Below are 23778 nucleotides of genomic sequence, written 5' to 3'. Positions count from 1 at the left end.
GTGACGCCAACACCACTGCTATATAGAGGATGCAGAAGATCTTGAAAAGTGCAGGAAGATGAATAGGTGACAAGCGGAGAGAAACTAGGATGGGAGTGCTCCAATGTCTTTCCAGGTGCCGGATATAAGGCAAGCAGCAGAATGTAAAGCTGACTTCAGAGGAGGTAAAGAAGTTGCAGGCAGCCCCAAGAAGATGGCATTAATGCTCACAGGTGAGAAAGCATTGGGCTGAATGAATGTCTGAAGGGAAGAGAAATCTGAAAAAAACACTTTTGGGGTCAATCAGAACTATGTTGCTTGAAATGAAGGTTACAGTCAAGTAAAAATCCACGAGACTTGAGAGGACAGCAGGGTAGGGGTGATTCCGAAAGCGGCAGCACAGCACAACCATTCCTGAAAACGTGAGTTAGAAAAAAAGAGGAAGAAGAGATCAACAAACAATTCAGTTTTGAGTGGTTTTAGTTTCCGAGGATGAAAAGGCATACCATCCTCCATGGTACCAAGGCAGCCCCAGAGGAAGAAGATGCAAGTAGAAGAAGATACCTTCAGATAGAGTTGGGTGTCATCAGCAAGCTAGCGTACCCCGAGATCTCAACACCATTAAATCTCTGAGAGGTTCTATGTAATTGTTAAACAACATTAGCGATAGGACAGATCCCTGGGGAAACTCACAATGGATGGTTAAGGAGCCTGATCAAACCCGCCAGCACAAACTGAGTGTAATTCTGCAGGAAGATGGTGAAATGGTATTAGCATAATTGACCAGTCAAATTTAATTAAATATATATATGGGGGTGGGTAAGGGTAAAGATTAGGTTGAGGGGAAGTGGGGGTGGAGGCTTGCGGGGGTCTCCCCCGCATTTTAGACTGAAAAAAGGTCAAATAAATTCGAACAAATATGATTAAGTCAAATGTTTTAGGTCAAATAGACCCAAACCTGTTGAAATAACAGGACTGAGCCAGACAAGCAAATTCAGCAGGATAAGATGCTTAATAACTCCCATGATCAACAGTGTCCAACGCAGCTGATGGATCCAAAAACACAAGTAAACAGACCCCGCTGGTTTCCAGTATTTCCATCACATTGCCTACCACCGTGCTGACTATCTCAGCACTACACCAAGCCTGGAAGCCTGACTGATAGTCCTGCAGCAGTTTTCACAGTCGGAGGTCACGGGCAAGTTGATCTACTGCACATCTTTCACAAATCTTACCAAGACAAGGTAGGACAATAGGACGATCGTTGAACTTGTCTTCGGAGTTTATATTAGCTTTTATTAAAAGAGGGAGCATTTGACCACTTTTCCGAGACTTTGGCAAGGAGTCCTCACTAAGAGAAGCATTATTTAAAGGTAACCAATAAAGGTATATGGTATTGGGAATAGATTTAAAAAGGCATTACGGAAGGAGATCGTCAGAATTTGAGGTGCCTCTCGTATACGAGGGAACAGAACACAAATCAGAATAGGATTTGAGGGAAAAGGTGTCCCAAGAAAGAACATATGAAGAAGAAGTAGAGTAAGTAACAGGAGAACATTGAGCACTTTTGAATGAACCTCAGTTTGAATTGTCTCAATTTTGCAGAGAAATAAAGATTACAAGAGTCAGCTAATGAAGAAAACTACTCGAAAGAGTCAAAATAGGATGAATACATTTCTGAAATTATTTTGAATAGTTCACAAACTCAGAAGAAGAAGGGATTGTGGTAATAAAGAAACAAGATTTTCCCACCTGCATATTAATTTTGTAGGAAGAGCACAGAGAAGACAGACAAGAACAGATACCTACGTCCTAGGTTTTTCCCCAGGATCGTTCAAGCCTTCTATTTTCTTGCTTTTCAGTTTTTCGTTGATACAAGAACTAAGGTGCAGAGGATTTAGGCTCAACTTAACGAGGTGGAGCAAGCTGGTTAGCATCTCGCTTCTGGGCATCATTGCAAGGATGCAGACCCTGCCACCAGGATACAATGGCAAAAGGCATTTGCACCCAGAGACAGCCTATCAGATACAAGTCTGAACAGCTCAGAATTTCGACACATGGATGCAGAGCCTGTCCCTTTAGGGCCGGATGGTTTAAGAGACTGTTACAGGAGTACATCGCCTATTGCCTTTTGGACTGGGCGCACGGGGAACGATCAGCCCATGGAGGCTGAGAGCCTATCACCTCTTAGGCTGAATGGATCAGGGGATCGTTACCTGGACACAGGACCGCTCACCTTTAGGACAAGCTGGTTTACATAACATGAAAAGGGATACAGAGCCTGGTATTTAGGGGAGGATGAGTTGGGAAATTGAGCAAAGATAGAGAAGTTGTTAGTGTATGAATTTGTTGCTCAATAAATTGGCACAGGGAAAGCAAATCTTTTGCATCACTCTAGGTTCTAGGAATAGATGGAGTGGTGGATTGGCACAGGGATACACAACCTGTAACCTCTACGGGTTGAAAAATGGCTCTTGGAAGCCAGCCTGGTGCCCTACGCGTATCACACAAATAATGTAGAGTGGGAACTCATAGACATGTGCAGAAGGAGAGGAGGTTCTTTGGTACATTTACTGTGCATCGAAAGACTTCTTTCAGCACAACAGACATAAAGCTTTGCCTTGGTGTAGAGGCCCCTCTGCGCTCCCTGTTTCAGTCTCTGTGTCCTGTCATCAGTGTGCCTCAAGGTAGGATTCCAGACTATGGTCATACCACAATCCGGCTAAGGTATCCATAAGCATCTCTTAGGCAGTCTGCGATACACAAGCAAGATGCAAGAATTTCTTTGGAGGTGCAGGACGTTTGGAAAGTTGCAGGAGTCACTGGTACAGTGCTTTTGTAGCCAAACAGCACCCATACTTTGAGGGTACTGAACCTGCTGTGTGCGTGGTGCTCGCACACCCCACTGGGAGTCCAGGTACGTATTTGCTGTATGGCCTTCCTTCCTCCCGGTAATCCTCTTAGTTGGAAGTTTTTAAGTCCAGGAAAAGCCAAAAGAACTTTCACAAAAAAATAGGGACTAGGAAGTCAATTACTTCCACCAATGGACGTTTGAAGTATTGCTTCCAGTTGGGGAACCTCAGGAATATGTTTTAACATGCTGTTCTCTCCATTTATTGCTAATCTGTGAAGTGTCTACATGCAAAAAAACTCACTTCGGGGCACTTTGTTTTGGGCATTGTATTTTTATTTTCATTGAGTTTTTCCGGGAGAAATGGAGAACTGAAGCCGACTCTCAATGTGAACTTATTCTGCTTTTACAAACTATATGTGGACAATCGGAGTCTCTATTCGGGGCACCTGGTCGGCTCAAGGCCTTTGTTTGTTTCTGGCATGATGGCCATCTCAGAGCTCCTCATCACATGTTGCAGGGGTGGCTGCTAATTTTGTCTTACAGCACTGTTCAAAGTGATGCCTGGTTAGGTAAGTGAGACCCCGGCCAGAACCAAACCAGGTAATAAACCTCTGGCATGCCTGTGCCAAAGGGACCCTCGGACAATGCTTTAAGTGGGGTGAGAAATCGAGGGGGGCTGTAATAAGGGCGTGTGGTCTAAATGGTGGGCGTGGCCTGGAGTGTGCTGTGCAAGTCATGCAAGTAATGGAAGGAGCTGGAAGAAAATGCATTTAAATGACGACTATTAATGCGTCATTATCCCCACAGCATGCAGTTTCATGCAGCCTCTGAAGGGGAGGCTGCATAAAACTGCATGTTGTGGCATACAATGACACACTAATGGTGGTCATTTAAATGCATGTTAAATGTAATCACCCACCAAAATATATTTTTTTTCCCCGTGTAAGGGATCCAATTGGATACATACTGGTAACCACACAGTGCCACAGCCTACTGTGCAGTCAAAGTGTTTGGAATTCATTTGTTTCATTCAACAGACTGCCTGCCACATAGAGCCCATAACGGGGCTTTATGTGGCAAGTAGTCTATTAAATGAAACAAAACAAATCCAGCACCTACTAAGACATAGCACAACATTGTGCTATTTGTTAGCTGCTGGGTTGCTTTTGTTTTATTCAATAGACTGCTTGCCACATAAAGCTCCTGTTGCGGTTTATGTGGCAAGCAGTCAACTAAATGAACCAAAGGCTGTCCAACACCTTCCCAATAGCACAGTGGATATGACACTTGCTTGTAAGGGGCTAAGCTCCCGTTTGAATCCCGACAGTGGAGCTGTAAATAAAAAATATGTATTTTAAAAAAGCGGATTGCATTGCCGAGCAGAGGGAGCCCCGGCTTGATGGAGGTTTTGGTGACTGCCGGGGCTGGGCTGAGCGCAGGTTAGCCCCGGCCCACTTACAGCCCTGCCCTTAGTATACCTAGGTTCTAGGGCACTTTTCCTTGCTTGTTATGTTATCGCGTTTTGCATAGTATCGCTTCTGCCATTTGTATGACCTCATACTGCTTTGAATTCTAACTGTGAACATTATACTATAACCCCTGTAGAAGAGCAGGTGGACATGTTATCCCCAGCTCCCGCCCCCTCACTTCCGTCATACTGGAACAGTAGGAGAAGAGCCCTATTTGGGACACCAGGTATCATCCCAATACTGCATCGAGTGTATGAGAGATGACATGCACTGAGACAACCGTAGCAAATTTACCCTCGCACTGAGAGGGTGGAAGGATGTCTGCACACACCATTGGACTTCATAGAGCTATGAGTGAAATCTGACAACAGCAGAGTGACGTCACAGAGGAGAGATACTGAGACTTACTGAAACGATATGCAAATACTCAAAGGATAAAGATGTAACTGAAGTAACAAGAGACGCATGTAATAGAATATGAAGAAATCATATATGCAAAGAAGATAAAGTAACCTGCTGATTAATAAAAGTATATATGCAGAAATGCAAGGTAGATGAGACATATAGAAGCTTTCTGCAGTGGAAACATAACATGGCTAGAGGGGCCCCGATGGAAAGATGGACGTCGGATTTGTATTAAAACCATTCAAGCTACCTAGAAGACAGACCAGGGCTGCAGAGTCAAGAGATGCTGAAAAAACAGCATTGAGTGAGGAATAAAGAGGAGTTTATTGGCTTGGGTTCAAGGATGCTATTTCAAGCAATAATTGCAAGCCAGAAGGGGAGTCAAATGGATAATCCATGTATGTAAAAGATATTTCTCTTTGATTAAGCGAAGGAGAAAAACATCTGTAAGAGCCAAGTATTAAACAATTGAAGATGCATTAGACCTATGCAAGATGGAGGGAGCAAGTCTCCAGAGGCCGAGAAGTGTAATGACACCCAACACAAATGAATCAAATAGCAGTAAATAGAAGGTTGAGATGGACGAATTTGTGGTCTGCTCACACGTAATACAGAAGTTGAAAACAAGGGCTATTCATGAAGCCCAAACGAGATCATAGTGTGCCTATACTCCCTTGAATGTCCCAGAACTGAGAGCAGGCTTCAAGGACAACTACAAAGGAGGAGCCTGAGCTTGGGGCCAGACCAATGAGAAACGATGGACTAATTGGGAAAGTGGGGAGTTGTCTGACATTGCTTACGGCACCTCAGTTTCATTTTGCTTGCATGCTGCTAACGTGCAGAAAGTCCAAGGTTGGGAAAGCATGCCAACCAATCAAAGGGTCTATGTAGCAACATGCTATACAATGTTGCAGAGGCCAACCCTCTGCCATTTTTTCCACTATAATCAGTATTATACGTATTTAGAGGTAGTTTGAGGCATGCCCACCAGATAAGGGGCAGCCAATGAAGTTATTAACACTTATGTATACTATAGATACATATGTTCTGCTTACCAATCCCTCTCTTCAATAGGTTTTAGTTTTCCACGTAGGATAACGTCATAGATGGTGCACATCGAGGTATAAAACCTTTGGATAATCACATTAGGGCGTGAGTGCGTGAATTGTTGCCTGTTATTCTCCAGACCGCCCTACTTTATTTTATGCTGATAATAAAGTAATACTTTGCCATATTCTTTGTGTCTGTCTGGTTATTTGGGTCCAAGATCATTATTGGTAATTCCATCTAGCACAGGAGCCGCTTCAAGGTGCTAGAGCACAAACCCGTTTATGCCACTTGGTTTGGTGATGCAGCTGGGCTGCATCTCAGAACACCTGTGCTTTGTCCAGTTGTGTAAGGAACTTTCTTTCAACCCCTATGTCCACATTTAGAATGTCTTAATCTCACATTTCCATCAACACAGTCAGAGTCTAGCTGTCCAATTGTGATGGACCGATGAATCTCACAGTTTCCTTTGGTGATTTTGGGCACGGATGCAGTTTGGATATCTTAGCATACCTGGTACCTAAACAGAGGTCACCTTATGATTTGGCACGAAAGCTTCCACCTGACCTCAACAGGTACACAGAGCTTGGAGTAGATACCATTTTAAGGCTGCAAGTCTATCTTTATTGCTGTTTTTGTAGGGGGGGAGCAAAAGCAAGGCTTTTTTGGCCCTGCATTCTGTGAATTGACATTTGGAACATCAGGGTTGGGGCGTGGCACTCCAGGAAGCCAATCTGAGGAAACCCTTGAACTACAGGCAGGCTCCTATCTGGAGAAGGCGCATTGGGAAACCACAGTCTTCTAAGTTTGTGAAGCAAGGAGAAAGGCCTTCACCTGGGAAATTATACTGGCCTTATGAATGGAGAGAGGTAGGTCTCAATTCTACAGCAAGACCGGAGGCTCATATAATGCTGCTTCCCTCTCTTTAACTCAGAGACGTCACCTCTGTGTCCTTAATAGACCCATGACTTTCCGAATAGAGAGGAACATTTTAATTTTCCTCTTGAGCCAAGCAGGTTTGGCCATAACTTTGCAGAAAGGTTAAGCAGTGTTGGGGGAACCACAGCACTGAGATGCAACAACCCCCTCAGCATATGACCTGGGGTACCACTCATATGCAGATGACTCCCAGATATACATGAGAGTGAACAAGTCACCTGCATCTTTACTCAATGTTGTGCATTGTACTGCGGCGGTGGGGCGGTGGATGACAATGAACAGGCTCCAATTAAACCCTAATAAAACAGAGCTTATTTTACTTGGGCCTGAACATCTTCTGGACAACACTATCTGTAGTCCACCCCCTCCTTGCATTCTTGGGGTACCTATGACGCATGCGCTCAATGTCAAAAACCTACGATGCATATGGCAATCAAACTGAGGTTGCGATCAACAAGTGGGAGTTGAAGTACAGTCTATATTTTCTATTACTTATGCATTCTACGTCATTCCCTCCCATTCATATCTTCAACAGCCCGTGCAACTGTAGTAGGGGCAATGGTTAATTCAAGATTCGATTAGGGCAATGGGACCCTCTCTGGCATCCCGGTCAGACAAATCAATCGCCTTGAGAGGGTGCCCAGAATGCAGCGGTTCGTCTCGTTTTCAAGTCTCATAAGGCAGCCCCCACCTCAGCATTGCATAGATCACTTCATTGGCTGCCGCCACTCGAGCAGATGATTGACTGTAAGATCCTCTGCTTGGTGTTCAAATGTTTGAACAATTTGGCACCAACTTATCTGTCTACACAAATAATCTCCTTCAATCAGCTGACAAGCATCTACTTGTTGTCCCGCCATCTTAGTTTTTCCAAAGGGGTGTCCATAGGGGTTTTCGGAAAGCTTTACAAACTCACCTATTCTGCCAAAGGATATCGCCCTTATATTTGCTGTTTGCAGGTCAGCGATGGACTTGGTTTTCTTGTCTGGGGAATACTCTAGTAACACCTGTGCTTGGATGCAGTTTATTCTGCTTACGCGCCATGTAAAAGACATCGAACCAGAAGGAAAGCCCGGCGAAGAACGGAATTGCTCATAGGGCTTTCTTTTGACTATTGCATTGCTTGACCCCCATGTCCAGGATTTCTTCAGGTTGTAAATGAATATTATGTAGCTTGGATATGACCATAGTCCTCGCTGTGGGTTTGTTGGACAGAGTATAAGTCACTGTTGAAAGGACTTGGGATGGTACATCACAGCTTCTGGTTGTGCATCCCACACTCTGAGCTGGGTTTGTTGTGTGTAGTGTCTTCTGGAATGGTTTGTAAGGGAAACTTTGGTTGAGTTGGAGACACAATTGCAGCTCATGTCTTTCTCTGTACCTCACCCCTTGACAGATAATGCAGTGACCCATATTCCCCCCATAAAAGCGTATTACATGCCCCTCAATCATTGTTTTCAGCGGCACATGCCCTCTCTAATAGTGTCTTTACCGCAGCATATGCTCTGCCCCCTATGGTGCTGACCTGGCTTCACACCCACACCTACCTCACCCCACATTAACCTCCTTTGCAGCAGCACATGCCTCACTAGTTACCCTTCTTTACAGCAGCATATGCCTTGCCCTTCACCACGTTTTACAGAAGCACTTGCCTCGTTGATTACCCTTCTTTACAGAAGACAACACCTCACTGATTACCTTTCTATACAGAAGCACATGCCTCTCTGGTTACCCTTCTTTGCAGCAGCACATGCCTCACTGGTTACCCTTCTTTACAAAAGCACATGCCTCATCGGTTACCCTTCTTTACAGCAGTACATGCCTTGCCCTTCGCCATGTTTTACGGCAGTACTTGCCTCACTGATTACCCTTCTTTACAGAAGCACATGCCTCACTGGTTACCCTTCTTTACAGAAGCACATGCCTCACTGAGTACCCTTCATTACAGCAGCACATGTCTTGCCCTTCACCATGTCTTATAGCAGCACTTGCTTCATTGATTACCCTTCCTTCCAGAAGCACACGCCTCACTGGTACTCTTCTTTACAACAGCTCATGCCTTGCTCTTTACCATGTTTTACAGAAGCACATGTCTCACGGATTACCCTTCTTTACAGAAGCACATGCCTTTCTGGTTATCCTTCTTTAAAGGGACACATGCCTCACTGGTTACCCTTCTTTACAGCAGCCTATGACTCACTGGTAAGGTTACCCTTATTTACAGAAGCACATGCCTCTCTGATTACCCTTCTTTGCAGGGGCACATGCCTCACTGATTTCCCTTCTTTACAGCAGCATATGCCTCACTGGTTACCCTTCTTTACAGCAGTGCATGCCTTGCCCTTTACACTGTTTTACAGCAGCACTGCCTCACTGGTTACTCTTCTTTACGAAAGCACATGCCTCATCGGTTACCATTCTTTACAGCAGCTCATTCATTGCTCTTTACCATGTTTTACAGAAGCACATGTCTCAATGATTACCCTTCTTTACAGAAGCACATGCCTCACTAGTTACCCTTCTTTACAGCAGCACATGCCTTGCCCTTCACCATGTTTTACAGCAGCACTTGCCTCATTGATTACCCTCCTTTACAGAAGACAACACCTCACTGATTACCTTTCTTTACAGACGCAAATGCCTTTCTGGCTACCCTTCTTTACAGAAGCACATACCTCTCTGGTACGGTTACCCTTCTTTGCAGCAGCATATGCCTCTCTAGTTACCCTTATTTGCAGCAGCACATGCCTCACTGGTTACCCTTCTTTACAAAAGCACATGCCTCATCCGTTACCCTTCTTTACAGCAGTACATGCCTTGCCCTTCATCATGTTTTACGGCAGCACTTGCCTCACTGATTACCAATCTTTACAGAAGCACACGCCTCACTGGTAACCCTTATTTACAGCAGCTCATGCCTTGCTCTTTACCATGTTTTACAGCAGCACATTTCTTACTGATTACCCTCCTTTACGGAAGCACATGCCTCACTGGTTACCCTTATTTACAGCAGCTCATGCCTTGCTCTTTACCATGTTTTACAGCAGCACATTTCTTACTGATTACCCTCCTTTACGGAAGCACATGCCTCACTGGTTACCATTCTTTACAACATCATATGCCTCACTGGTAAGGTTACCCTTCTTTACAGAAGCACATACCTTTCTGGTTACCCTTCTTTGCAGGGGCACATGCCTCACTGATTATCCTTCTTTACAGCAGCAATGCCTCACTGGTTACCCTTCTTCACAGCAGCACATGCCTTGCCCTTCACCATGTTTTACGGCAGCACTTGCTTCACTGATTTCCCTTTTTTACAGAAGCACACACCTCACTGGTTACCCTTCTTTAAACCAGCATATGCCTCACTGCTTACCCTTCTTTACAGCAGCACATGCCTGACTGGTTACCCTTCTTTACAGAAGCATATGCCTCACTGGTTACCCTTCTTTACAGCAGCACATGCCTCTCCCCTTATCATAACCCATGGCAGGCAATACTGTGCCCCTTGTTCGACTCTACAAAAGCGTATCCGCTGCCCCTCGCCCTGCTCTACAGCAGCGCATGCCACACCCCTTTCCCTGCATTACAGCAGCACATGGCTCGCCCATTGCCCTACATTGCGGCAGCACATGCTTCATCCCCTAGCCTGCTTTATAGCAGCCCACGTGTTGTCCCTTACCCCAGCCGGGATGCTTGTTGTAGTTGCAGTGCTCAGCGCCAGGTGGCAGAGGGTGGAAATAGTATCCACAGCCGCAGTGCTGGAGCATTTCTTCCTGGAAGCACGAGTGTAGACAGGCCTGTGAGGCAAAACGAGAGCCCGGATTACAGCAAGTCCTTCAGCCTGTTCCATGTCTCACGGAAACTACACACGCAAGTGGGGACAGGCCTGCAGCAGAATGGGGACGTGTTGCTAGGTCGTGAAAAAATCAGGTGCTAAGCTAATGTCGGGACTGGCGGGACTGGGGGCTAGCTAGCATTATGATTGCAGCACCTGAGCTTCTATCCGAGGCTACAACCAATAGACTTGGGGCTATAGCCCCCTTAGCCCTCCACTAGCAACGCCTCTGCAGGGTAGCACGGTCAGAGTAGATACAATCCCAACTCCATCGCTTCTGTACAGACAAGTAGAGCAAGGAGAAACGGGACTGGGGCCGCCAAACCTCGTACCATCCAGACATTTGACCCTTTATCCCCCACTGCCATGTACAGTAGCTTTACTGTATCCAGAGAGAGGTGCCCTGGGCATCCTACAAAACGCCCGTCATCACCTCTATGGAACCTGTCTTCTTAAGATTTTTTTTCGTTTTTGTGTGTTCAACTTCCATATTTCATCCCCCCCCCCGCCAATTCCCCCCCCAGGCCCAGAGTTACTTGTCAGGTTCAAGGGACGCCAAATCGTTGGGCACTGCACCACCCCATCCCCACCCCCTCCACCACACCACCCCCGCCCCCTTTGGCTGGGTAGTTGTCAACCCACTAGGCAGTTTGACCTCGGGGAAATACAGCAGTGTTTATGATTATTTTTTAATAATTGCACGGGCCCAACTATTTTGCAGCGGTCCCATGCCACATCATGGCAGCAGCTCTTCACCCACTGCTGCTACCCGCTGAGGCTCTCCACAACGGCAACATTTTTGGGGGTGTAGTTGCAACTCCCACTGGCTCATTGCGGGTGATGTGTGCAATACCCATGACAGATGTGCAATTTACAAATACCAATTTAATATAACATACTAGCTGTGTCTTGAAATGCGACACCAAATGGTTAACATCTTCTTTAAACACACCACCCTCGACATCATTTCCCTTTGACTGTATGGATGGGAAGTGGAAGACTTTGACCACTTAGCCACAGAAAATAAAGCAAAATTATGGAGAAATGTAGACAGAATCATTACTGAACTTCTATACATTGGGACTCAGCATGTGCACTCTCGGCAGCGCCATTTAACTGGTCTTTCCCATCTGGTGGTAGTGGTGGTGGCTGGTGACTGCCCTTTTGTTGTCCTGTCTGTGCCAGGTTCCTGTATGTTATAATGGTATTTTTATTATGGTATTTTGTCCTAGTAATGGCTCTGACAACTGTGAGGCACAGACTGCAGCCACATGCCACCATGTGTTTAAGAATTAGGGAGTTGGCGCTCTCGAAAAAACCTATGTATTGGTGCATCCCATGTTCGGTGGGTACCAGAAGAGTAAGGCGTAGACGCTGGCTTAGGAAGACAATGCATGTGCCAGCAGAGGGTCCCTGCCTGCTAGATGCTCCAGAGTCATGTGTCACAAACCATCCATACTACTGCCACATACACATGTGCATGCCCACCCGCTCACTGAACTAGTTAGCTGCCCCCCGGTACACCTGCTGCTGCCCGTACCACATTCCCGAGCCACTCGCCCTGCTGCCGAAGTGCTACCAGTTATTACAGTAGCAGAAATGTGCAAGTAAACTGACTGGCAGAGTGTGCACGCGTGGCCAGCACAACAAGCACCCTGCTTTGTCAATCTGGCTCTGTGTTATTCATCAAAAAAGATAATAAGCAATGCATGGCTCATCAAGTCCATGAATAACAATGAGCCACTGTGGGATGAAGAGGCACATGGCCAGTCCACGCTGTTATTGCTTGTTGTGGGACTATGACTGACTGACAGTTAAAATGAAGTTGACAAAACACAACATAAAAAAACAGAGTATGAAGAAATAAGTGCTGCTGTTCAAAATAAGTCCCATGCAAATACCCTAATAAATCAAGTTCTGGAGTATGGCCTTGTGCGATGATGCCATTCAAGGACTCCTGTAGAGGACCGCTGTGCACTGCCAGAATCTTTTAGGTGTGGTGCTTGATGAGATCAAGATGTTTTAATAAGGTCTGACCCGTCGAGTGAACGAGAACCAATTTATTAAGTCATGAACCCAGGAACAGAGGTTTCATCTGGAGAGGCTGCTGGATACAGCCATGAATACGAATTGGAGATTGTCTGCAGAAGTCTCAAAGCCTCCATGTGCCACTTGGGATTACCACCATCTGGTGGCAGATGAAAACTAATGCTCGCTTCAGGAGGTTGTAGAAGGATGACACTAACCCTAATGGTTGCAGCCTATTTTAAACCGAAACCAAGCTTTGTAGTGTCTTTCTTTTTCTGACTAAGAGAGCGAGAGAGTGTGTGCGTGAGCACGAGGGTGCATAGACACATGCATGTGTGTGTGTTTAGCACAGCAGGTGGAAAGGCAATCTGGACAGAAGGTCATCTTGCCAATCTCCGTAAAGGTGCAGACTCCCTGTATGAGTTTAAAAGCAGGAGGATACCATTTAGGAAGGTACGAGTATGTGATTTGATGGAGACAGAAAGTCTGTTCTCGCCATAACTTCAAGGGAGACCTGCACTTTGATCAGGGACCACAGAGAGCTCAGTTAACCAGAGAGACCCTTTGATCCAAAACAGACATGAAGATGGGTGGGACTTAATAGTACATGTTTTCACCCCTTTGCCTTTTCTGTTGCAAAGCACTCTGGTTATGACCTGACACATAACAGAATATTGTTGATGGGAACCCGGATTGGTTCATTAAGGTAGGCGTAGCATGCACCAATCACTGGGGCTCATTTGGCTTTAAAAGAGGACTGAGCCCCTCTCTTAGCAGATAATATGAAGACTTTGCAAGGTGTAACAAGAAGGACTCATTTGAACCCCGCTTGAAGGTACAGTCTGCCTTACAGCTTCTGCCATCGAAGGAAGGCCAGGATTTCCAAGAAGGAAGCAAGATCACTCCTCTAAACATCTCCCAGGGAACAGAGAGAGATACCGAACTCAGAGGACCCGTCCAGCACCATTACCAAGCCAGCACACAGCGTGCCCTGCTAGGTTCTGCCAGCAAGCTTCCTAGGTGGGAAGTGCCAGAGTATTTCTGAACAAAGGACAAGGCCGTTGCTTGCAAACACTCTGCTCAGCTTTGGGCTGTCCGCCTTAAGGGACGTTACAAGCCCAGTGAAGAAGCTAGGAGGAGTGCCATGACAAGCATCCACCAGTGTCTATCTTTTAAGGACATTTTCGAGGCAGTCGAGCCCTCGAACTGCGACTGGCTGCACCACTGACTGTTGTCACGCTGTAGTTACTAAAGCTGTCTGAGATGCCTCGACCAGCATTCCAGATCAACCAACCAGCACAGAGACAGCGATTCCTGACCCTGAGCCGCCGTGTAGGCCAGCATGCAGCCGTCCGTCCAGCCTCACTTGTCGAACTGCCTGCTGCTTGAATCCCACAGCTGTCGCCTGTCTTGAACTCTGTCGTTGGAGCTGCAAAGTGTGCTGGAACTGACTCAACCCAGTTGAGCATCAAGATCATCCCAAGCACCAGGTACATTGTGGTTCTGTCCCCTTGGTCCTTCTCCAAAGGCCCATAGTGACATTTTACGACCCATTGCTCCCTTTGTGCTGAGACCAAGTGTCCTTGAACATTATAATTAATTACTTTACTGACATTAAATACTTTACCGACTACCCTCCTGTCAGCATCCATAGTGCATCCCCTTTCCTTCTTGAAACTGTCGGTCAACTGTATTCCTTTACAGTGGGGTTTGTAATTTGTAGTGTGCTACAACTGTCTGTTGTGATAATGATAAAGAAGATATTTGTATACAACCTTGGCTGGACAGTTGCTTTTATCATTGGGTAGTAATTGTATTTTTGCTGTGTTGCAACTAACCAACGATCCACAACCTTGCAGAGATAAGCCTGCCATTCCATCCACATTACCAAATTGGATAAGCAGGTTTATAGTTTCCAATCTGTTCAGGTTCCTTCTGGTGTACTAGAGGTGTGGGGCTGATTGATAGTTTAGAAACCGATATTCTTCAATGGCCCACTGATGCCTGGAAGTTGATTTGTCACAGTGGTGCCCCACCATCAGGATCCTAATGAAATATGACTCCTATAATCATTTCAATCATGATCAAATGCATGCAGACCCACCAACAGGGTCTGGCCCCCTGCTCATAAAACCTCATTTAACCTAATTAGCTGGTAGTTTTAACTGCATGATGGCTTTTTTTTGGTGAACTTACAAAATGATCTACCCTTAAGAGACAGTGTGGGAAGGTGCTTGCCTAGATGGCAAACAGGTACCTGGAAAAGTACACTGTGACACCGGTCTGCACAGTTTCCCCAATTTACCCTGCCCCAAGTGGGGTGATGCTCTCCGATAAGAAGAATAGAGAGGTTAGGGAGATGTTTTGGGCACCAGGGTTGTAAATCCACTTTCGCTGCACTTTTGAGATAAGCTGCTGACTCTATATGAACTGGTGTGTTGTGAGATCAGGGGTCATGGAGGTGTTGCCCACACCTCTTGTAAGAATTAGTACTTGTGTTTACCCGGATATCTTGCGCTTGAAAATAATTATTCTAGTTCTTTATACCTTATTTTGAGTGATTTTTATGGTGAAAAGTTTCTGGATTGCCGGTTGGATTGCAAACCAGATGGAAGCACGAGAGGATCATCGGGCCAAATGGCCAGAATCTATGCCCAGCCGGACACGATAGTTTAACAGGACTAACAGTGGGAGGTTTCCAATACAATCAGCAATCCAGAACCTTTTCACCACCCGGTCTATAAGAACACAACATATTAGCATTGATAAAGACCTTGAGAGGTTGAAACACGTGTCTGATGACAACTTTAATCACCATAAAAAGGAAAATAATAAAAATCACTCAAAATAAGTTATAAAGAGTTAGAATCATTCTTTTCAAGCTCAAGATATCAGGGTAATTGTTTTTGTTTTTGTTTATTTGAATGTATAAAGTGTGCAGCGGCCCATAGGCATCGTGGTGCTGTTACAGAAGATTCACTTGGATACAGATTACATAGGAAGAAGGCTGAGAGGAGAAAACATTACATCGTTCATAACAATAATACAGTAGGTATGTTTCAAGGTTACAGAAGAACACCTTCAAGTACAATCTAGTTGAAGAGCTTTGTTTTCAATGCTTTTCTGAACACAGCGAAGGCGGTTTCAGTTTTTAGTTTGAGTGGTAGTGTGTTCCACTTTTTAGGTGCTAACACTGCGAAGCTGGCACCACCGGCTTTGACTCTTTTGAAGGCAGGGACTGAAAGCTGGTGTATTGGGTCCATTTAGGTCTCTTTGCGGGCCCCTGGTGAATTCATTCTGACAGATACTGGGGTGCAGACTGAGAGAGGCATCTGTGTGTGATGGTGAGGGCCTTGAACAGTATGCGCTCTTTGACTGGGAGCCAGTGGGCATTTCGTCTTTCCTGAGAGATGTGCTCTCTTCTAGGAATACTTAGTGTGGCTCTCAGAATGTTATTTTGTGTGATTTGCAGTTTTTGGAGGTTGTTGGAAGAAGTGCATAGGAGCAGGACATTACAGTAAACCAACTTGGCACCATTGGTGGCTCTGGTTATGTTAAGGCAGTTTTTGGCCGAGAGGTGTGGTTTTACTGCATTCATGATTCTGGTTGTGAGAGCTGGTGACAATGAAATGGCATTGACTTGCCGCTTCATTGATAGGGTTGAGTCAAGGTACACACCAAAGTTTTTACTGCAGCAGAGACCGTGATTACAATATTCTCAATGCTGAAGGTGCTGTATTGACTGTCTAGTTTGTTCAGAATTTCCTTGGGACCTACCAGTAGGATTTCTGTTTGTCCCCATTGAGACATAAACCGTTAGACGCCATCCAGGCTTGGGTGAATGCATAGGTCTCCTTAAGAGTGTTAAGATCTTGCTCGTAGGAGTGGATAGAGGGATGAGAATTTGCATATCATCGGCATAGTTTGTGAATGCAATGCTGTGCTCGTCTAAATCATTAAAGATGGGTAATGTAAAGAGATTGTGGAGGGTGGGGGAGGTGCATGAGCCTTGTGGGACTCCACAATCGATGGGGGATGGAGTGGCCGAGGCCTGGTCAGAAAAGACCCTCATGGCTCGACCTTCCAGGAAGGACGTGATCCAGGCTGTAGCCTTTTGGGAGAAATTAGTAGCCTCCATGAGGTGTCTACCTAGAATCTTGTGGTCGACATGGTCGAAAGCGGCCGACAAATCCAGGAGAAGGAGAAGCGCAGGCTTTCCATTGTCCATTGTTTCAAGTAACTGATTCTTCAAGTCTAGCAAGGCCGACTCTGTGCCATGATGTGGACGGAAGCCAGATTGCCTTTTCCCCAGAATGTTGTGCAATTCTGGATAAGACTGGATATGCAGATATGCAGCTTTATCTAGAATTTTTAACAAGAAGGGAACGGTGGTGATTGGCCTGTAGTTCTTAGGAGAGTCAGGATCAAGGGTTGTTTTTTTTAGCAGCGGTCAAACCAATGCTTCCTTTAGTGAGGGAGGGACGATGCCTGAAGCAAATGAGGCATTGATAAATGCTGTGAGAAAAGGAGCTAGTGACTCCGCACAGTCTTCGATCAGGCTAGCTAGGCAGATGCCACCCTTGCAGAGAGATGGCTTGATATGTCTCATGATCAGTAGGACTTCTGATTCGGTTATATCTTTGAAAGCAAAGGGCTTTGGACTTTTATTAAACAATGTGTCACCTGGTACTGGCCCAGTGATTGTAGGTGTGGTGTCGGAAGCAGTGACCATAGGCAGGGAGTTGAAGTGAGACTTCATTTTTTTCTGAAGGGTGTTTATTTTGTCTAGCATGGCGTGTTGAATGTGGTTACACCACACCTTGTCTTTCACTGTTTGTTGTGTGGAGGTGGGAGGTACGATAAGTTCTTTGAAAATTGCAAACAACTCTTTAGACTGAGATTTGGCATTGTCAATTCTGAGGTTGTATGACGAGGCTTTGGCTACCGAGATGGCCTTTTTGTATTGTTTGGCAATTGTTTTGTAGGCATCTTATGTGAGTCAGAGGGGCAGGATTGCCAATTGGTAAGCGCTGCACGTTTCAGGGCTCTTACAGCCAGTAGATCCTGGGTGAACCATGTTTGATGGTCTTAGCTCTTTTTTTCTGTAATGGGGCAATAGCATCTATTGCTTCTTTGAGAGTGGCGTTGTAAAGCTCTACCAGCTCTGTGGGGTTGTTAGAGAATGGGCATTTAAGCGCCAAGACTTCTAGGTAGGGTAGAATTCCATCTTTAGTGAGTAGTCATTTAAATCTGGCCATAGCAGATGGCACTGGTGGGCTAGGGTTAGCTGTTACTCTGGATGGTAGGTGGAAGTGTTAGAGATGGTGATCGGTCCATGGTTGTGGTGCGTTGGAGCTGATGTCAGCTGCACAATTGTGATCAACTATCCAATCCAGTATATAACCTTTGGTGTGGGTCGGATTGATAACCTTTTGGATAAATCCCATGTCGAGGAGAGCTTTGGCAAAGGATTTGCCTTTCTTGTCTTTCGGATCTTTGATTCCCAGATTAAAGTCTTCTAAGAGTATTGCCCTCGTGTTGATAAGTACTCTCCGGTGAGTGGGTTCATACCCAGAAAGTGTACCGCCATCCCAATTATTTACATTGTCCCTTTAAACCTGGTGTATGGGTTTGAAATTATTGTACAGTGTGTGTAAGAGGTGGAGGGATACCTTCCTTTGAATAAGTGCCACATTTTAAGCAATTCATACAGCCAAAGTGCCGGTGGAATTGTGACCCTTTTTTCCCTTATTCTAGAGGTTAGTTGACATGAGCAAGGGCCCCTTGAGGACAGACAAGTGTTGGGGTCACTTGAGGTTAACCCTGTAATGCTATGGATGATATATTGACTTCTTCCAGAGGACACTTGCAGCATGAGATGATGGTGGAATAGCCCCGTCCCAGGTTTGGACAAATAATAGGTGATTCAATGGGGAAAAATAATGCTTCACTTGTGAACATTTAGTGCAAGCATTGTGTTCTTCCCCAAAAAGCCCTGTGAGCGGGTTTCTCAACGTCTGCACCTGAGCGTAGTATAGTCCGCAACACGTTCTCCTTGCGGCCTATGCTCAGTATGCCCCAAACCCTCTAGGTCCACTACATTGTACCTGGGCCCTTGGGGACAACTAACATTTACAAGCTGTAACACCAGTAAAATAATGTACCTCATTACATGCCCATGTGAACTTAAATACATCAGAATGATGGCCAGGCCCATCAAGAAAAGAATACAGGAACACTAATCCTGCATACGCACTAAAAGGATGAACGTGCCACTGGTGGAACACTTTTTGCTAAAAGATCACAATGAGAATGGTCTGGACAATTTTAGAAAAGGAGACAATTACACCCAGAGGTGGAGACATACACTCCCTTCTACTCAAATGTCCTCCTCTCACTGTTACCCTCTACTTGGGGCCAATGAGCACATCTATCCATGCTAGCTCTGTATACTTTTGCTAACTGGTCATGAATAGACATAAACCAATTCCTCATATCCTTAGATTTATAAGGGCTTACCAACACCTTCTAGTTGAGGTCAAATAGGACATTGACCATGCAAAAATGGTCCGGTTGTGCTAATCTGCCAATCCTGTGCAATACAGTGATAACTATCAACCTTTCATAGCCTTAGTTTTAAAAGGGATTAACTATTGGCTCAGTCTTTCCTGCCACACACAGCTGTGTGAGTGTATAATACATTAGTCCTAAGCCCCTTGCAAGATGGCATGCCAGCTACAACATTACCCAATGTACCTGCACAAAACTACACTAAAGCACGCAAGTCCAGTAATCATGGATATGGCAAAAACATAAAGGCACGTCCGCTCCCACCGGTAACTCACGTTCACTTGTGACACCTTTGCAAGCAAGCAAACTAGAGATCTGCCGAAAACAGGTAAGCGTACATCAGCATAACATGTGAAGCATTCATGCAACAGCAATACTGTATTGATAAACCGCTTCCTGAGCAATGTGTATTTATGAGCGATTGCATAGGAAAGCCGTGCTGCGAACGCAAAGCGTTAGTGGAAGGGTACTGAGCAATGGCTACAACCAGCCGTGCTCGGGTTCCCTCCACTACCTCTGCAGTAACCAGTCAAGTTATCTTGACTAGAGCATGAACACATCCAAAAGCGGATAAACACATTCTCCAAACTTGAAATGCCAAATGCAATACCAACCATTACTGGCATGACTCAACTCTATTAAAGCATGGAACGGCAGGTGGCTGTTGGGGCTTTGCCGACGATATTTGTTCCAATTCGACCATTGTAGCTTAATCTTCCATTACCCAGCATGCATGCAGTGTGAAAAGTTGGGACATAACATGTAATATGCCAATACACTATAATCATGGGGTGTTACATCCCACTACCAGCGATGGTCACTGTGGCATCGCGATAAGCATTGTAATTCTTTGCTATTTGCTTCCCCTAACATGACGGTGGAGTTCCCCTGTCGTGCTGTAGTAGGAGGTACAGCCTTTGCACGCATGTTCACGACGCCATAGAGAAGTCACGTGACACCATATAGCGGTCGCGTAACAGCAACTCAACGCATCGCTACTCTCCAGAAGGACGCTCCCTGAGTGTACGAATTCTAGGGAATTCTTCCCCTGCTTATTCTGCTTCCTAACCTCTTATTTCTTGGTTTAGAACGGACAAACCATTATCAGCGCTCTCCAAATACCGCCCGGAATCTAACATCAGGAATTCCACTAACTGTCGATCCAATTCAAACCAAGAGTCTCTCCTAGCTTCTCGCAGACGAGTATTTCCCCGATCGCCTCAGAAACACTCCTGCCCTAAACCGCTCGACTTTGCTACGTAGTAAATTCTTATTTCGATTCCGCTGTTTGTTTTGACTTCTAGAATCGTTACTAATCAGTCTTACCTTCCAGCAGTACTTGGGTCCATTCCGTGGCCAGTCCGCGGTCCATGCAACACGTATCCTTGCTGTATGCCCATTCAAGTCCCTCCAGTAGGTGACAATTTGGTACTTCCTTCTCTGATATCTTGCTGCCATCGTTCTCTTCATACCTGTTTCCTTTCTCCGCTATACAGTTCGAGGACTCCCTTGGGTTCCCAGATGCTGATCCTGTTATAACCACTGAGAAACCAGTTTACTTCCTTTAGGTAGGGGGTTCCTTATCTCGACTCGTACTTTCTATCTATTCTAGCCTGCACTTGCTTTAATCTTTCTTTTCTTATCACTTACCTTTTAGTGGGTGGTTCAGTCCGTCAACGATCCTCCAATCCATCTGGAATACTGAATTTCGACTATCAATCGAGTCCAGCTCCAGGTCGCGAAGAAACCCAAACCTCCAAAGATCTACATCCGTTCCAGAGCAGGGTTTTCTGCCCCAGAGGGTTTCCCTGGGAGTACTCCCCCCTCCTCTCCTGGTTTGCTAAGGAAGGAGGGTGGTAGAATTTTCAGGGGAATTCTGACTGTCCTCATTCAAGGTCATCAAGGCAGGTTAGTGGATATCTGCCTTTATTTTTGGTTTCACTATCTAATTACCTGTTTACATACAGAAACATAATACTACAAGTACCAGGAGGCCGACGTCAGGTTTCAGAGTGGTCCTACAAGGGTCACATCAGATCCCCTGTGCAATTGAAAGTCTCTGATGCATTGCCATGAGAAAGCTAGAGGAAGGGAACCCCCTGCTTCCTGATGAGATTGTGAACATTGTGTAAGAATGGCTATGTGAACCCGACAGACGGATGTCAAGGGGAAAACTAACGAGAGTGAATCCCTTGCTGTGAGAAAAGCAAAGTAAACTATGTATCTGGCAAATGTAAACCCGGCTGAGAGATACCTGCACATCGTGTTGAAGCATAATACACCCAAGAACATTGTGTTGACAAGAGTGAACCCGACCGAGGAATGTCCACAGTGAATGAGATTTATTGAAGGAACTTTTTTTAAAAAATGTTTGGCACTTCAGGTCCTCTGAGGCAATTTGTGTGAAAGAGACTTGGCCGCAGAAGGCCCTGATATTTTGGAAACAAACTATAAACTTGTGCTGGAGAAGCCCAGGAGTGTGCTGTGCTCAGGAGTCCCACATTGTCCCATGCTAAAAACGTGGGGAAGGGAGACCCCAGTTGTACCATCCCGATTTACCATTTTGTGAACACTTCTTTCTTTTCTGGTGAACCGTATCCCACACTCCTTTGTAACTTAGCGGTAAGGATTGGCAATAGTTTTTTTTAGTATAGGCCCTTTTTATTTGACATGACACCACTAGGACTGCCTTATTAATATTTGATGGTCGTAGCTTGCTCCCATCCTAGATTTAGGTTTAGACTAAGCATTTTTCTCACCCATTATACAGTTTAATAAATATCCTTGAATTGTGATCACATGTGTCTGTCTTTACTGTTGCCACCATAAGTTCCTTACATTACCTTCGCAAGATATGTGTATGCTCCAAACATTGTACAAATATCTGACATGTAAACTGATCGGACGTATGTTTAGTACAACTAGTATTTATTAATTAGTTTTTTCATATTGTGCCTAATACCATACCTGAGTTTGGTTTCTAAGCGTGGTTCCGGGATTCAAACCACTGTTGCTCTGCATGGCCTTGATTCCAAGACCAGCGGGTTGCCCCTGTACTATACTCCGTTCATAAGTAGTAGTGATACTGTTCCCTCTGATTCTTTAAAGGGTCAGCACAAATGTCTGATTAAACCAGTTCGAGGTGAGACCGTTCCATTGGTACAACAGAATATTGGATACATGGTATGAGTGGATAACACATTCGTAGCATCATCTCAGAAGAAGCTACACCTTGCAAATTAATTATGAAGACAGTCCTGAAGAAGGTGGCACCAACCACTCAGACCTCCGAAACCGGTTGACACACATGTAGAAATGGCAGGAAGGTTCCTATTGCACACCACGTCATAGCCACACGGAGACATGAAACCTTAGTGTATAGCCCCTGGCTTAGTCTTCATAGTATGACGATTTTAGTTTTGAAGTCAGAGCTAAATTTGTAATTTGCGTTCATTCACCCTCAGTAGTGGCCAATAAAGTACATTTTTGCCTCAATACTGTTCGGGAATAGCTTTACCCTGTATTTTAACATTCCTAAGAAGCGAGGTCTTTGCTTTGCACTGATTATTCTGACCAAACCACAAGTATTTACCAACAGTATAGTGCCTGGGCCGTCAATCAATTAAGTACCATCAAATGAGAGAGAAAAAGAGTTGAAATATCAGTAATTTGGTTCCTTTCTATTCTATCTACTATTAGACAGGCGGCACATCAGTGCTGACTAGGGATAGGGTCTAAGACAGGAAGGGATAGATAGAACCTTCTCTGACCTTTTTATATCTTGTTGCTGTGTATAGGGCCCAGGCACTGTACTGACCACCTCCACCTGGCGACTTTTAACGCCCGCTCAGCGAACAAACACTCCTCTGATATCTGTCTCCTTCATGAAGACATTGACCTCGACATTCTCGCTCTTACCGAGACTTGGTTCAATGCTAGCTCAGTCACTGCCTTTGACTCTCTCCTTCCTGACGGCTTCAAGATCATCTCCAAGCCTCAACCTCACCGCACTGGCACGAGAGTTGCTTTAATCTTCCCTGAGAAGGTTCCTGCCTCCATCTTACCTACCTAGCCCTATTCCTCCTTCGAAAGCCGGGTTTGTAAATTGGTCACCTCTCCCACCACCACCCTGACCATTGCTACCATCTACCGGCCTCCAGGTGCCACCTCCCTATTCCTCTCTGATTGAGCTGACACCTTCTCTTCTTTACTTTCATCCACCTCTAACCTTATCTTCCTGGGTGATTTCAAGATTCAATGTGATTCCCCTGGCTCTGCATCCACTCTGTTCACTGACCTCTGCACCTTGCTTTCCCTCTCTATTCTCCCTTCCGGGCCAACACACAAAAGTGGACACACTCTTGATGCCCTCATTCACTCTGACCTCTCTCTCTCCCCAACATCAGTCAACCCTCTCTCCTAATCAGACCACTCTCTCCTCTCCTCACATCTGGGTTCCACTGGTCCGCTGACCACCACCGAAAGGTCCCACCAACCTTGTTCACTAACGTCCGCACGATGAAACGAGTGACTGCTGCAGCCTTCGCCTCGACCTTCATCCTTCCTAACCCACCTACCTAAGACTCTGCCACTGCCCTCAGCAACCTCCATCTTTCCATCATCAACACTCTTGACATTCTTGCCCCAGT

At 45.4% G+C, this 23778-nt stretch overlaps 1 protein-coding gene across 2 annotated transcripts in view; it reads right to left on the bottom strand.

Annotated features, from left to right (window-relative positions):
• SCNN1D (sodium channel epithelial 1 subunit delta) overlaps nt 1-23778 on the bottom strand; it is a 280184-nt gene that overhangs the window by 48387 nt on the left and 208019 nt on the right. For both annotated transcript variants that reach the window (XM_069610096.1, XM_069610095.1), the window contains exon 8: nt 10376-10493. In XM_069610096.1, the coding sequence (XP_069466197.1) occupies nt 10376-10493 (118 nt within the window). The remainder of the gene's footprint in view (nt 1-10375; nt 10494-23778) is intronic.

Source organism: Ambystoma mexicanum, chromosome 8 (assembly GCF_040938575.1).
Source record: "Ambystoma mexicanum isolate Mex_15411 chromosome 8, UKY_AmexF1_1, whole genome shotgun sequence".
In the NCBI taxonomy this organism is placed as follows: Eukaryota; Metazoa; Chordata; class Amphibia; order Caudata; family Ambystomatidae; genus Ambystoma; species Ambystoma mexicanum.
Note: the sequence above shows the minus strand (reverse complement) of the source record. Positions and strands in the feature narration are given on the sequence as shown.